This window comes from Cnephaeus nilssonii (assembly GCF_951640355.1).
Source record: "Cnephaeus nilssonii genome assembly, chromosome: 3".
Classification (NCBI taxonomy): Eukaryota; Metazoa; Chordata; class Mammalia; order Chiroptera; family Vespertilionidae; genus Cnephaeus; species Cnephaeus nilssonii.
Window position 1 is genome coordinate 22,623,421 of NC_137074.1, and position 13,754 is coordinate 22,637,174.

General features: G+C 42.1%; 1 protein-coding gene across 1 annotated transcript in view; it reads left to right on the forward strand.

Moving 5' to 3' along the window:
- Positions 1-5,161: 5,161 nt before the first annotated feature.
- The window catches only part of GFM1 (G elongation factor mitochondrial 1), a 42,424-nt gene continuing 33,831 nt past the window's right edge, over positions 5,162-13,754 (forward strand). Inside the window, exons 1-5 of the mRNA XM_079767317.1 lie at positions 5,162-5,359; positions 6,602-6,754; positions 8,051-8,183; positions 9,152-9,356; positions 11,449-11,565. Of these exons, the coding sequence (XP_079623443.1) occupies positions 5,270-5,359; positions 6,602-6,754; positions 8,051-8,183; positions 9,152-9,356; positions 11,449-11,565 (698 nt within the window). The 5' untranslated portion in view covers positions 5,162-5,269. The remainder of the gene's footprint in view (positions 5,360-6,601; positions 6,755-8,050; positions 8,184-9,151; positions 9,357-11,448; positions 11,566-13,754) is intronic.

The following is a 13,754-nucleotide window of genomic DNA, read 5'->3' on the forward strand; positions in this document are numbered from 1 at the left end:
TCATGAATAGAATTAGTGACTTTATGAGAGACCCAGAGAGCTTCCTTGCCCTTTCTTCCATGTGAACAGAGTGATGTTGACTGCCTTTGAATGAGAAGTATTTTCTCACCAGACACCGAATCTTCTGTCCTTGCTCTTGGACTTCCCAGCCTCCAGAACTACATGAAATTTCTATTGTTTATAAGCCAACCAGTCTATGGTCTTTGTTTCAGCAGCTGGATGAACTAAAAGAGTGGTCTTAGGCTGATCAGGCTGGGACAATTTGGAGATTCTACGAAGGCTCAACCTAGACCCTTACTGCAATGAGTAGGACCTTCAGTTTGGTAATTATGTACATATCTGAGACGCTTTAAGGCCCCTCTGGCCCTGATTACATAGGTTTTGCAGTAAACTGCCTTCTGATGATATCTTTGGCCCTAATGTCATGCTGGAGTTTGGAGGTTCTGATGAGACTTCGGTGTCCTCTGGTGAATTTGGCTATAAACACATTTATCTTCTGTTTTCCCACCATGTTATATTATTTGTCCATGAAAACTTACCTCAGTCTTGCCTTTGTACAAGAAGTTTGCTTTGGGAGAATCCTCCTGTCCATGCCTGTTACCATCTAACCACATGATTCTCAGGTCAGTAGTCAGCCTGAGACAGACATAAGAATACTTTACATTTGATAGCACATCAGGCCATTTTTCATGGGTTTGTCAGCGAACAGACAAACCTCTGGCACACCTTTAGCAAGGAACTGCAGTAACCACTTGGAACTGTGACATGTTGAAGACTTGCACTTGAGAGGCACCTTAGAAGACAATACCCCAAACAGGAGAGCTTTTGTGTTATTTGTCTAAAGAAACCATGTTATTTATATAAAAGGCCACACATTTTTATTTTCAGGGCTTTTTAACGATATGGCTTATATTTAAACTCCTCTCTTCTTGAATAGGGAAGGCAATTAGCCTTTTACAGAAATACTTTCATATTTGTATTATTAAATTAATTAAACATTAGTTTGAGGCGGCTTTAATGCCTTAGTAGCCCCTGAGAGCAAAGCAAAACCTGAGCCTGCAATGCCTTAAGGCTAAGAAATTGAAACCTAAACACAAACAGGCTTTCCCAAATAAGACAACTGCTTAAGCCGAAACCGGTTTGGCTCAGTGGATAGAGCTGCGGACTGAAGGGTCCCAGGTTCGATTCCGGTCAAGGGCATGTACCTTGGTTGCAGACACATCCCCTGTGCAGGAGGCGGCTGATCGATGTTTCTAGCTCTCTATCCCTCTCCCTTCCTCTCTGTAAAAAATCAATAAAATATTTTTTTTTTTTTTTAAAAAAGACAACTGCTTAAGCTATTGCCAATCATTGAACCACCTTGCTTTGCTTCTGCCTCCTCTTTTAAGTCTTTCCCCTAGCTCAGTGGTCGGCAAACTGCAGCTCTGTTGACTAATGAGTTTGCCGACCACTGGATAGGGGCTTAATCACAAGGAACAACAACAGCCTGTAATTATTGGAATCAAGAATCTAGGGCAGTGGTTGGCAAACTCATTAGTCAACAAAGCGGCAAACAGAGGCTCATGAGCCGCCTGTGGCTCGTGAGCCGCAGTTTGCCGACCACGGCCCTAGCTGATGGAGCGCACCAAAACACTTCCAGAGTGACACTGCCCTATTGGAATCGATTTTGCTCAAAATTCTCGCTATGCCTCAGTTTATCTTTTAACAGTATACAGATGGCTCTAGCTAAATTTTAGCTAGAACTTTAGTTTTTCAAATCCTCATTTAACTTCTCAAAACTTTAGAAATGTTAAATTGATCTTTAGATATTTGGACAATTTCTAAGTAAAAGTGATACAAAGTTTTGGCTACTGAAGATAGTTTCAATTTATCTTTATTTTTATACATTTATAAAATGACTGAATTAACACAATGTTCAAATATTTTGGAATATATATATATATATATATATATATATATATATATATACATACACACACACATACTGAGTGGCCAGATTATCATGATTTCTGAACACATAATAATCTGGCCACTCAGTGTATATCCTATATAATAAAAGGATAATATGCAAATTGTCCCTTCGACCAGGAGTTCGACCAGCAGGCAGGCCGGCCAACGGCCCTTGTCCCCTCCCCCTGGCCAGGCTGGCCGGACCCCACCCATGCACGAATTCATGCACCAGGCCTCTAATGTGTGTGTGTGTGTGTGTGTGTGTGTGTGTGTGTGTGTAACACACACTGAGTGGCCATATTGTTATGTGTTCAGAGATCATAATAATCTGGCCACTCAGGGTATACATACATACTACTTTAAAACCTAACAAAGGCAATTATATGTACTCATAAAAATTGAGCTAAATAGTGCTTGGTTTTCCATGTTTCAGTTTTCTATGTAAACAAAACTAAGTTGATTACTTTGGCTACAAGTGGTATTAATAAAAATAAGAATATACTTGTTTTAATTTCAGAAAAATAATATATATACACACAAGATAATGAGTATGCATTTTTACTAAAGGAAATTTTGTTAAAGTGGTAATAGATACACTTTTATTTAACACTAGTGGCCCGGTACATGAATTTGTGCACATTGAAAGGAAATTAAGTAGAAGAAATATTTTAATATCACTATTCGCCCTTTATAACAGAAGTATCAACCAAACTTACAATTAACAATAACAGATCGAAACACACGTGTGCGATTGGCACCAGCAAGAGCTTTATATGTATCGCGCATGTGTGAGTCATCTTAGCCTTTTATAGATATAGAATAGACTTACTTAATTAGACCTGCTTTCTGATGTAGCTAAACTTTTTCCAGCCCAGTGAAGCACCCCAACTTTTCTTTCAGGTAATTGTCAGCAACACAACAGTAAATATCAACACAAAGCAGATTATTATCGTGATCATGCAGGGAGAACAAAGGATAAAATATTTAACTGCAGCAGTGTTTGACAATATTCTGCGCAGTGAAAAAACCTGAAGTCATTTTCAAGGTCCACCATTTCTTTTCAGTTGGGTCAAGTTTCTAAACTTTCTAAATCTCCATTTTCCAGCTAAGGAAAAAGAAAAGAGGATTCCACCAAATCTCTTATCTACCTACTCCAGGACTTCTGTGAGGATCAAATGAGATGAGGCACGGGAAAACACTTCACAGATATTTGGTTAAAGTGTAAAATGTTTGCACCTGGCTATAAAGCAAGTCATGTTCCTGGGCTGAAGAAACTCCAAGGGAGAGGAAGTCGCTAGGGAGAGGAAGCTAGGCGTTGCTACATGACATCATTACCCAGCGCCCACAGCTACTGTTTCTGGGCTGGGCTGTGAGCCACATTTTGTGCCATGGGGTCTTGGCAGCATCAGCTGCGACTTGGTGGACTGTCGCTCTGGGGTGGTGGCAGGGCCTGTGTCCCACTTGGGGGGAGCCGAGTATTGCTTTGTGGGAGCCAGGTCCGTGGTGTTGTTTCTCTGTAAATGGCCAGTGTGCATCATGGAAGCTCCTGCATTGAGTGTCTGCCCCCTGGTGGTCAGTGAGCGTCATAGTGACCAGTTGGACAGTCGGACACTTAGCATATTAGCCTTTTATATACAGAGAAGAGATCATTATCTTAAAATTAAAGTAAAAACCTTAATTTTATTACCACTTACAAAATTATATATTTTAGCCAAATATAAAAGCTTATAAAGACTAAATTTTTAAAGTTTATAAATAAAGTTTATTTAAAGATATATTCAATTTTAATGAATTTATCAAAGCAGCTTACAAATCATTTATTGTAAATTAATACATAGATGGCATGCAAAAAAATAGGTCCAAAATTCATCATTGAGTCTGATTTCTTTTGTCCTTGTAATTTATTTCTATTTGACCTGATTCATTCATTCATTTTAACAAATACTTATTGAACATCTAGTACATACAAGGTTTCAGCAACTAACAAATCCAAATCACTGTCCTTATGGAATTGGTATTCCCATTGGTAGCCAGACAATAAACAGGTATGCCAAATATCTGGATATATCTAAGAAGTGCTGTGCAGGCAAATGAAGCAGCATGAGAAATGGGAAGGGAGGAGCTTGCTGTTTTAGAAGAGTTCGTCAGGGAGCATCTCACTGCCGGGCGGCTCTTGGAACTGACAGAAGAAAGTACGGGAAAGAGGCACGCTGCTCTCTGGGGAGGAGAGGACCCTGGCCATGTGAGGGTAAGCGAAGAGGCCCATGTGGCTGGAGCAACCGGGCAAGGGGAGTAGAGCTGCGTTGGCCTAGCAGCTCCAGCGGGGCCGTGGGTGCCTACTCTGACAGGGAGGGGATGCCATTACACTTAAAAAAAAAAAAGTTATTATGAGAAATTTCAAATCTACACAAAAGTACAGATAACAGCAACGATGAATTCAGTGGATGGAGTGTTTGCAGCAGGAAATGACATGACCTGGCGTGGCTCCCGCGTTGAGAACAGACAGCTCTGTCCCGCAGGCTTTCTGTCGAGGTGGCGGTGCTGGAGGGGGGAGAAGGGGCAGTTTCGGGTCTATTTTTGAAGGCAGTGCCTAGAGCACATGTGGACAGATTAAGGGTGTCAAAGAGTGGTGTCAGAGTGACGAACATGTGCGATATGGGCAACTCAGCGGAGTTTCCATTTACACAACGAAGGCTGCGGGAGGGTTTGGGAGGAAGATCAGGAGCTCCGTTTGGGGCGCTAAGTCTGAGATGCCGCGAAGAGATTCCCGTGGAATCATCAAGGACACTGTGTTCCTTGGACTGGACATAGAACATTGTTTAATTAACAACAAACAATGGCGGAACATCTCGAAATGAGAAAACGCACAAGTAATCGATAGTTCTTATCTTTCCTTGTTCCTCCAGGTCATGTTTTTCAGATAATTATTTTTTTATGTTTGTTACAGCATAGATAAAAAGTTTGCATCTTTTTCACTTACATTCTGTTATAAACATGTCTCCACATTGCTATATGGGGAAATTTTGCACTTTTAAAGGCTTGCATCTTTCTGGGAATACGCGAAAGCTTGATTAGAGCCGCAAAGCGATTGCACTTTCTCTTCCAACCCGGCAGAGGGCGCCCGGTCAGCGGAGGGCGCTGCTCTGCTCTGAGGTCCGGAAGCCCCGCCCTCTTTCCCTTCTGCGCCCCCTCGCGTCCTTCGCCCCGGAAGTGCTCCTCCGGCCCTGGTCGCCGGCGTGACTTTGAACGCTCCGGCTGCGGTGCGGGTGGCGGAGCGGACCCGGAGCCGCGGCACCTTCGTACTTGTTCTGTGTTTGCCATGAGGCTGCTGGGTGCAGCCTTCGCCACGGCCGTGGGCCGCGGGCCGCTCCCGCGGGTCCCGGCCGCCCTGGGCTGGCAGGGGAAGCAGGTATCAGTGCCCGGCGAGGCGAGACCGAACAGGGGGACGTCCCTGGGACCTTGCGGCCCTCCGGGGCCGGGTGGGTGCTAACACCCCTTCCCTCCCTGGCGCCTCCTCACTCACTGTGCTGACGGCTGCTTGTGCCATGGGAGGTTGGGCGTGCCTCCATGTGTGATTGAGCCTCTTCTCTTTGCTGTACCTTCAAGAGGAGAAGTGCCTGGAGGGAAGGGCAAGACAGCTGAACTACGAGTGTGTCCAAGGCTCGAACCCAGGGCCCCCGCCTCTTTATCAAGTGCTCTTTCCACTCCAGTGTGGCTGGGCCGACCGCCCCCTCTCAGCCTGCCCTGGGGGGTTTGATCAGGCGCGCGAGCCTCCGGGTACTTCCCTGTGGCCTGGTTCCTGCCTTTTGCTGGGGGCGCAGAATGAAGCAGGATTGGGCAGGAGTTGAGCCCTTCCCGTCACGCAGACCTGCTCTGCTTTGCTCCCTGGTGTCCCTGGGGTTGACTCAACTACGCGCCTGTCACCCAGATTCCACCTAATACCTGACCCACCTTTTCCGAGGCCTTCTGCTTTCCTTTCCCCAAAGGTGGCTGCAGTGCATTTTGGGTGTGCAGTCCTATAGGAAGAGGTTTATATTGTGTCTTGATTCCATAAATGCAAGATTTGACCCCCTTCCCCGATTAATATAAAGTGGGTTGTTGTTGTTGTTTTTTTAATGTCATTGTTTGGGGGTAGAAGGAATTGGAAACTTTTTGTAGGCTGCCTGGGAGCTCTTGGCACCAGCGCATAGAGCACAGAAGGCCTCGAACATTCTTGCTTGCTGTGAACCGCAGTACAGGTGGGGTGGGGTGGGGGGAATCAAAGTAAAATTTAAACTAAAAGCTGTTTCCTAGTAAAGTAGCTGTTGGGGGCTGTCTTTCTGATTTTATCATCCCCGGTGTATGTTTTCAAACTTGTAACATTCCCTAAAAGTGTCTGCTCCTTTTGTTTAATTAATTTATTTTAATTCATCGGTTTTTTTGATTTAATTCTTTTTAAGAATATATATTTTCTGTCCTTTCTTGCATTCTCTCCTTTGATTGCAAGAGTTGCAGGTTGACACATTTACTCTTCCTTTCCCCATTATCTCAGATGATGTTTTGTGTCCATTGAGATTCCTTGGAGGAAAGATGTCCACCAACCCATTTTAATTGCCTGTTACCTTGTAATATGTGCAATGAATTGGGCTTTTTTTTTTTTTTTTTACTCCAGGTTAATTGGAAGGTCTGCAGATGGTGTTCATCAGGGAAGATTCCTAATGAAAGGATAAGAAATATTGGAATCTCGGCTCACATTGATTCTGGGAAAACGACATTAACAGAACGAGTGCTTTACTACACTGGCAGAATTGCAAAGATGCATGAGGTATGTGGTTTGTGTTGATTCCGATGAGTTAGAGCTTGGTTTTAATGGTTTTGTGGTTATGATTTAACAAACTTTACAAAACCTGAAAGGTTTAACCTTTTTCACTCAGATGTCGAGTGTGACTCGACACGGTTAGCATTAGAATAAAGGAATCGAGAAAAAAAGCAAGCGAATGCAAAGGGTTAAAGAATGGTAGCAGTGGATCTTTAATCAAAATCATATTACACAGTGGATAGCTCGAGTAGGCTTGAAATATTGCTCTGAGGAATCGATCTAGTGATCATCATTGTAGGTATACTGAGTAGGTGGTCTTTTGAGAATGTTAAATTACGTAATGTGATGTATCCTTAAGCAGCCATTAAAATAGTATTTACATAATTTTTTTAATGTTACGGAGAGATGTTTATAATGTTAAGTGGAAAAAAAAAGATTTAAAATGATGCATAGTATGAGCTTAATACAGTCCGTACTCGGGTTACGTTGGACTCGATGTATGTCATTTCGTGGTTACGTCGCCATCTCCCATTTATTTATAAAAAAAAAAAGTTCCGTTATTTCAACATATGTACTTATGGCTTTATGTTTTTTATTATTTACTGTATTTACCACAAGTAAAGGTCAGGAATTGTTATCTTTTAAATTTTTTTACTGTTTCACTTCATTACTGCTGTGCATGTGCTCCATGTGAGTGACGTAGGTGCTTATGTAGGTGGGTTCTGACTTACTGCGGTGCCGTAGGAACGGATCTCCGACGTAACCTGAGGACCTACTGTAGTTTAAAAACTATCTGTATCAGGAAAAAAAATTTTAAAGAAAATCTCGAAACTCTCCTGAAGAAATTACATATCAATGAGTAACAACTCTCCATTCAAAAATATTTCTTCAGATGAAGATCATCTTCTTAAATTGCATACTTTAAAAGCTGAATCCTCCCCTCCTGGGCCTCAAAATCCACATATAGCAGAGCAGGCAAAGCTGTTCTCTGAACATCTCCGCACAGACCAGCAGAGGGCTGGCCGGCAGGAGCAGTGCCGAAGGAGCAAGGATGGCTCCAAGGATGGGTGACTGCTCTATGGCAGTAGTTGCTGAGAACGGATGAAAAAAGGGTTAGGCAGGTAATAGAGGGCAAAATCTGTGTCAGCTTTCTATTTCATCAGATGATATGGTTTGACAAATGAGACTTCTCTGCTAATTGCATCATTTAACCACCTGTGCTCTGGTTCCATCTCTGTAAAAATGTCTCTGCTTCTTGGAATGCAGGGACAGAGAACTCTGAATTGCTGTCCTTGTGTCTAGGTGAAAGGTAAAGATGGAGTTGGTGCTGTCATGGACTCCATGGAACTAGAGAGACAAAGAGGAATCACTATTCAGTCAGCGGCCACCTATACCATGTGGAAAGATGTCAACATCAACATTATAGATACTCCTGGTGAGGTTTCTGTTTTATTGCAGCTTGTTTGGGCAGAAGCACAGTGAGCTCTTTCCTCTACTGTGACTCAGCTTATATTTGAGTATCAAATAACTAGAGGCCCGGTGCACGAAATTCATGCACGAGGGTGGGGGTGTGTCCCTCAGCCCAGCCTGCACCCTCTCCAATCTGGGACTCCTCGAGGGATGTCCGACTGCCCTCTCACAATCCAGGACTGCTGGCTCCCAACTGCTCACCTGCCTGCCTGATCACCCCCTAACCACTCCCCTGCCAGCCTGATTGATGCTTAACTGCTCCCCTGCCAGCCTGATTGCCTCTAGCTGCCCTCCCCTGCAGGCCTGGTCACCCCTAACTGCCCTCCCCTGCAGGCCTGGTCCCCCCAACTGCTCTCCCTTGCAGGCCTTGTCCCTCCCAATTGCCCTCCCCTGCTGGCCTGATCGCCCACAACTGCCTTCCCTTGCAGGCCTGGTCCCTCCCAACTGCCCTCCCCTGCTGGCCATCTTGTGGTGGCCATCTTGTGTCCACATGGGGGCAGCCATCTTTGACCACATGGGGGCAGCCATCTTGTGTGTTGTAGTGATAGTCAATTTGCATATTACTCTTTTATTAGATAGGATACTCAGAAGTGTGACTGAGTCTCTGTTAGAGAAGTTTGACTTGGGGCTTAGAGTGCCTCTCTCATCCTTTCGTGGTTTCCCTGAAAAATAGTGCTAATAAATGGTGAGTAGGAAGATTTGTGCCTTTTGCATGTTGTAGCTGATTCCAGAGGTTCACATGCCCATGTATCTTTTTGAAGTGATCTTGTTGGGCCCCTGGACCTTATGGTGAGTGAATGGTATTGGTGATTTTAAAAATTTCATTCTAATTAGAAGCCTTATGTGATGAGCAGAGATACAGAAACTTTTAATTGTGCATGTTACAAAACTTCAGGCTGCTCTTTAAGACCCTCACACACTTGTCTCATTTAGGGCATGTGGACTTCACAATAGAAGTTGAAAGGGCCCTGAGAGTGTTGGACGGCGCGATCCTTGTTGTCTGTGCGGTCGGAGGGGTGCAGTGCCAGACCATGACTGTGAATCGGCAGATGAAGCGCTACAATGTTCCATTTCTCACTTTCATTAACAAACTGGACCGATTGGGCTCCAACCCCGCCAGGGCGCTGCAGCAGATGAGGTACTGATTCTTAGAAGAACAGAGGGGTGTGATGATCTGCATGATAAACTTGATATCCAGAACAATTAGTGTCATTAAGCTTTATCCTTACATTCCCCCCACCCCTTTATTTAATTTATTGAGTGATTTAGTAAATGGAGCATTAAAGTCAGTAGTTTGGTTTTGGTTTATGGTGTGATCTCATCAACTGCCTTCTCTCTAAAATGGGGAAAATATTACTTAAATTGTAGGGATGCTGAAGGTGAAGTCAGAAAATAATCTGGCAATTTAAGCTGTTTTGTTATAATTAGAGAAGTTATAATCTAAAGTAGATTCTAAAAGTACTTTGTGTTTATTTAGAAAAATCTAGAGGATCCCCTTTAGTTTAACCTTTACTTGAGGAATTTAAAATATATTTTATTGATTTTTTTACAGAGAGGAAGAGAGAGGGATAGAGAGTTAGAAACATCGATGATAGAGAAACATCGATCAGCTGCCTCTTGCACACCCCCTACTGGGGATGTGCCCGCAACCAAGGTACATGCCCTTGACCGGAATCGAACCTGGGACCTTTCAGTCCACAGGCCGACGCTCTATCCACTGAGCCAAACCGGTTTCGGCTACTTGAGGAATTTAATTAATGCCCTGAAGTAGTATGCTGTATTTCCTTGCTCTCATGGTCAAATACCTGCTAAGATAACGGGAACACTTCGGCTCTGTACCAGGGGTAACCCAGTGGTATTTGTAGTGTGCTGCATTGCACAGTTATGTATTTCAGATAGCCTTTGAAAAGAGTCTGTCTCACTTTTCACCGCTTGTAGATGTGTAAGTGGAGCTCATTTCACAAGAGAGAGCTGATAGACACAAGAGAGACATAGGCAGCAGAGTTCGTGATAAGGGAAAGACTAAGAGTGATGTGTCTGATGACAAAAGATCCGGTGTTGAGGAACTTTAAGTGACCGTATTGCTGTGTGCACTTTGATAAAAGTGATGTATTTGAGAATATGAGAGTGAAATTTGTCCTTTATTGGATACCTGTAAAATTTTCTTGGTAAAATGAAACATTTTTACTTTTCATCTTTATTACTATATTTTAATTGTGGTTGGCAATATAGGGACTCTTTCTACTAAGTCTCTTTCTGAATTTTAGGAATATTCTCTTCTAGCATCTATTTGGCTAGTTTGGTTTGCTCCACTCGCTTTTTACCTGTTTTCTCATTTTGTAACTCCCATTAAACAGATTTTGAAACTTGTGCATCTGGTCTCTGTGTTTTTAACTTCTGCATCTGGTCTCTCTGCCATACTTTCTGTCTCTGTTTTGGACTGGGTAATGAGCTAATGCTTGAGGTCAGTCTTCTAGTTCACTAATCTGCTATTCATCTGCATCCCTTCAGTTATTTAGCCTGTTTGTTCTTTTTAATTTCGGCAATTATGTATAGTTAATTTCCATAAACTTTCTCTTTTATTGGAATATTTTTATTAATAGAGATAGTTACTTCTCAGACCTTTACATTTTATTTTCTTCTAGTATCTCTCTCCTTGGAAGTTAGTACTATTTCTTGAGCTTATACCTCTCTTTCAAGCTATTTATTAGTTTCCTTCAAATATTTGGTGATTCCTAGTTATCTAGCCATAATCATAGATGGGCACATAGAATCTAGGTAGCTAGAACATATTTCTCCTTAAGTGAGAATCCCTGTCTATGAGTATAATTTTTATTCAGTAGATGTGGCTGATGGAGTTACAGGCTGATAATAAGGGTCTGATTTTAACACCTGCTCTGAGAGTTTTCTTCCAAGAACTTCTCTTCAGATAGCTATACTCTGTTTCGCTAGAGTCAGCTGATTCAAGAATGATATGTGGACATAGTTATCCTACTATCCTTTTAGAGTTCTTTTTATTGCCTAAATAGGGTTGTAGCTTCATTAGCATGAGTTTGGCTGTCATTCTGTTCTCAACTGCATTATATCGTCTGTTCTGACTGCTGATGACACCCCTCCCAGAGCTACAGCATCTGCCCATTGATTTCTTCTTACATTTTTTTGTTTGTTTGTAATTTCAAAGGGATTTGGGGAGAAAAAAGGATTTAAGTATATGTATTTTTATTTTTCAGGTCTAAACTAAATCATAATGCAGCATTTGTGCAGATACCCATTGGTTTGGAGGGTGACTTTAAAGGTATTATAGATCTTATTGAGGAACGAGCCATCTATTTTGATGGAGACTTTGGGTAAGTATTAAAAACATACCGTTAAATAACTCTTACATTTTAAAAAGTATTGAAGAGAAGGAAAAGGATGAGTTATTTAAATAAACAACTTTTTGAAATGTGGCTGGAAGAATAGCCTCTAAGATGATTTTGTTTTAGTGCCTTTAATCCTAGTTGCTTCCCATTTTGCTTAGTATTCATTCCAAGGGAGAGTATGTTACTTGTTGGGTAATATATTTGCATTGCATTATGACCTGCATGGTGTGGTGGAAGGAGGCCTTCAGCCTCAGCTAGTAATGTAATGTTGCATTCATTCATTCTGCAGACTTTTGGGGGAGCAACTACATCATGGATATTGAGATAAAAACTAGGAAGAAAATAGGCATCATAAATATTCCCTCTACCTACTTCATGGCATTGCAAGGATAAAAAGATTAATATGTAAAAAGCAGTTACAGATTGTACAGATGTGGTTTAGGCAATACAAGAAGCAAATTGGTAACTTATATGGTATTTGGTTCATCAATCAACTTTTGAGTGACTTTCACATACAAATCACTATAGTTTCTTAGTGATTATCAAACCTTGGCATTCAGGAAAATCACCTGGAGAGCTTTAACAAACACATATTCTTGTATCCACCTCCAGAGATTCTGATTCAGTAGATCTTAGGGTGGGGCCTGCAATGTGCATTCTGGAAAGCTCCCAAAGACGCTGATGTTGCGGGTCTACAGACCACTCGAGTGGCACTGATCTCGACAATGTGGGGGAGTCATACGTGATCCTTGTTCTGAGGAGTGGCCTCAGCAGCCTGGCAGCTTTTCCAGAGGCACTTCTTGAGGGGTTCCCTTCCTTTGCTATGGAACTAGGATTGCTGATCTGGCCTGGCGGGTAGGTACAGGGTGTCGTGATCAGTTAAATACAGAATTTATCTTGATCAGCCATCTTGTGGGCAGGAAAAAGATGGGAGCTGTCCAGCAGATGAAGTGTTTCTCACACTTCTTGTGTGACAACTGAGTAATGACTGCAAGTTTGTCTATTATTCCTTACAATGTAAGGCTCAAGAGCACAGGGATTTTTATCAACTTTATTCATTGCTATTTTCCCCAGCCCTAGAGGTGTCTGGTACATAATAGGGACTCAAAAAATGTTGGTAAATAAATAAACAAACAAATCCACTTCCCCAGAGTTACCAGGGCACAAGTTTCTGTCTTCTAAATTAGAGGCTTTTAAACTTGTTGTACATCAGAACCACAGGTGTAACTTCTTAATATACCTGCCCCCTTTCCCAGCGCTGGACTACTGGGTTTGTATATTTTGATTCTGACATAAAAGTCTAAGCACTAAAGAGCTTAACAGAAAGGAAGAAATTAAGTTCTAAAGACTATTGAAGAACATTCTTTAGAAGTATTTGCAATTGGCTTTTGCTTTTTCATTTAGGTACATGTTTTCTGAAAAGATTACTATTTTTTTGACATTAGTTTCAATTTTAAAGATACTTTGAAAACTTTCATACTAATATTTCTAAATATCAAGTATATTCACTTCTTGGTTGTATATATTTTATCTGTGTCTCTTACCTATTTGGCCTCTATTAAGGAATGGAGGAGAACTGGGGCTAAGGTTGAAGAGTCTGTCGTATTTAGTAAACTTTTTTTTTTTTTAGTATTTTTTTCCCTTTATTGATTAAGGTATTACATATGTGTCCTTATCACCCCATTGTCTCCCCCACCCTCCAACCCCCACCCCCCACTCATGCCCTCAACCCCACTGGTGTCTGTGTCCGTTGGTTAGGCTTATATGCATGCACACAAGTCCTTTGGTTGATTTCTCCTCCTTACCCCCACCCTCCCCAACCTTCCCTCTGAGGTTTGATGGTCTGATCAATGCTTCTCTGTCTCTGGACCTGTTTTTTGTTCATCAGTTTATGTTGTTCATTATATTCCACAAATGAGTGAGATCATGTGATATTTATCTTTCTCTGACTGGCTTATTTTGCTTAGCACCGTGGTCGGCAAACTGCGGCTCGTGAGCCACATGCGGCTCTTTGGCCCCTTGAATGTGGCTCTTCCACAAAATACCACGGCCTGGGCAAGTCTATTTTGAAGAAGTGGCGTTAGAAGAAGTTTAAGTTTAAAAAATTTGGCTCTCAGAAGAAATTTCAATTGTTGTACTGTTGATATTTGGCTCTGTTGACTAATGAGTTTGCC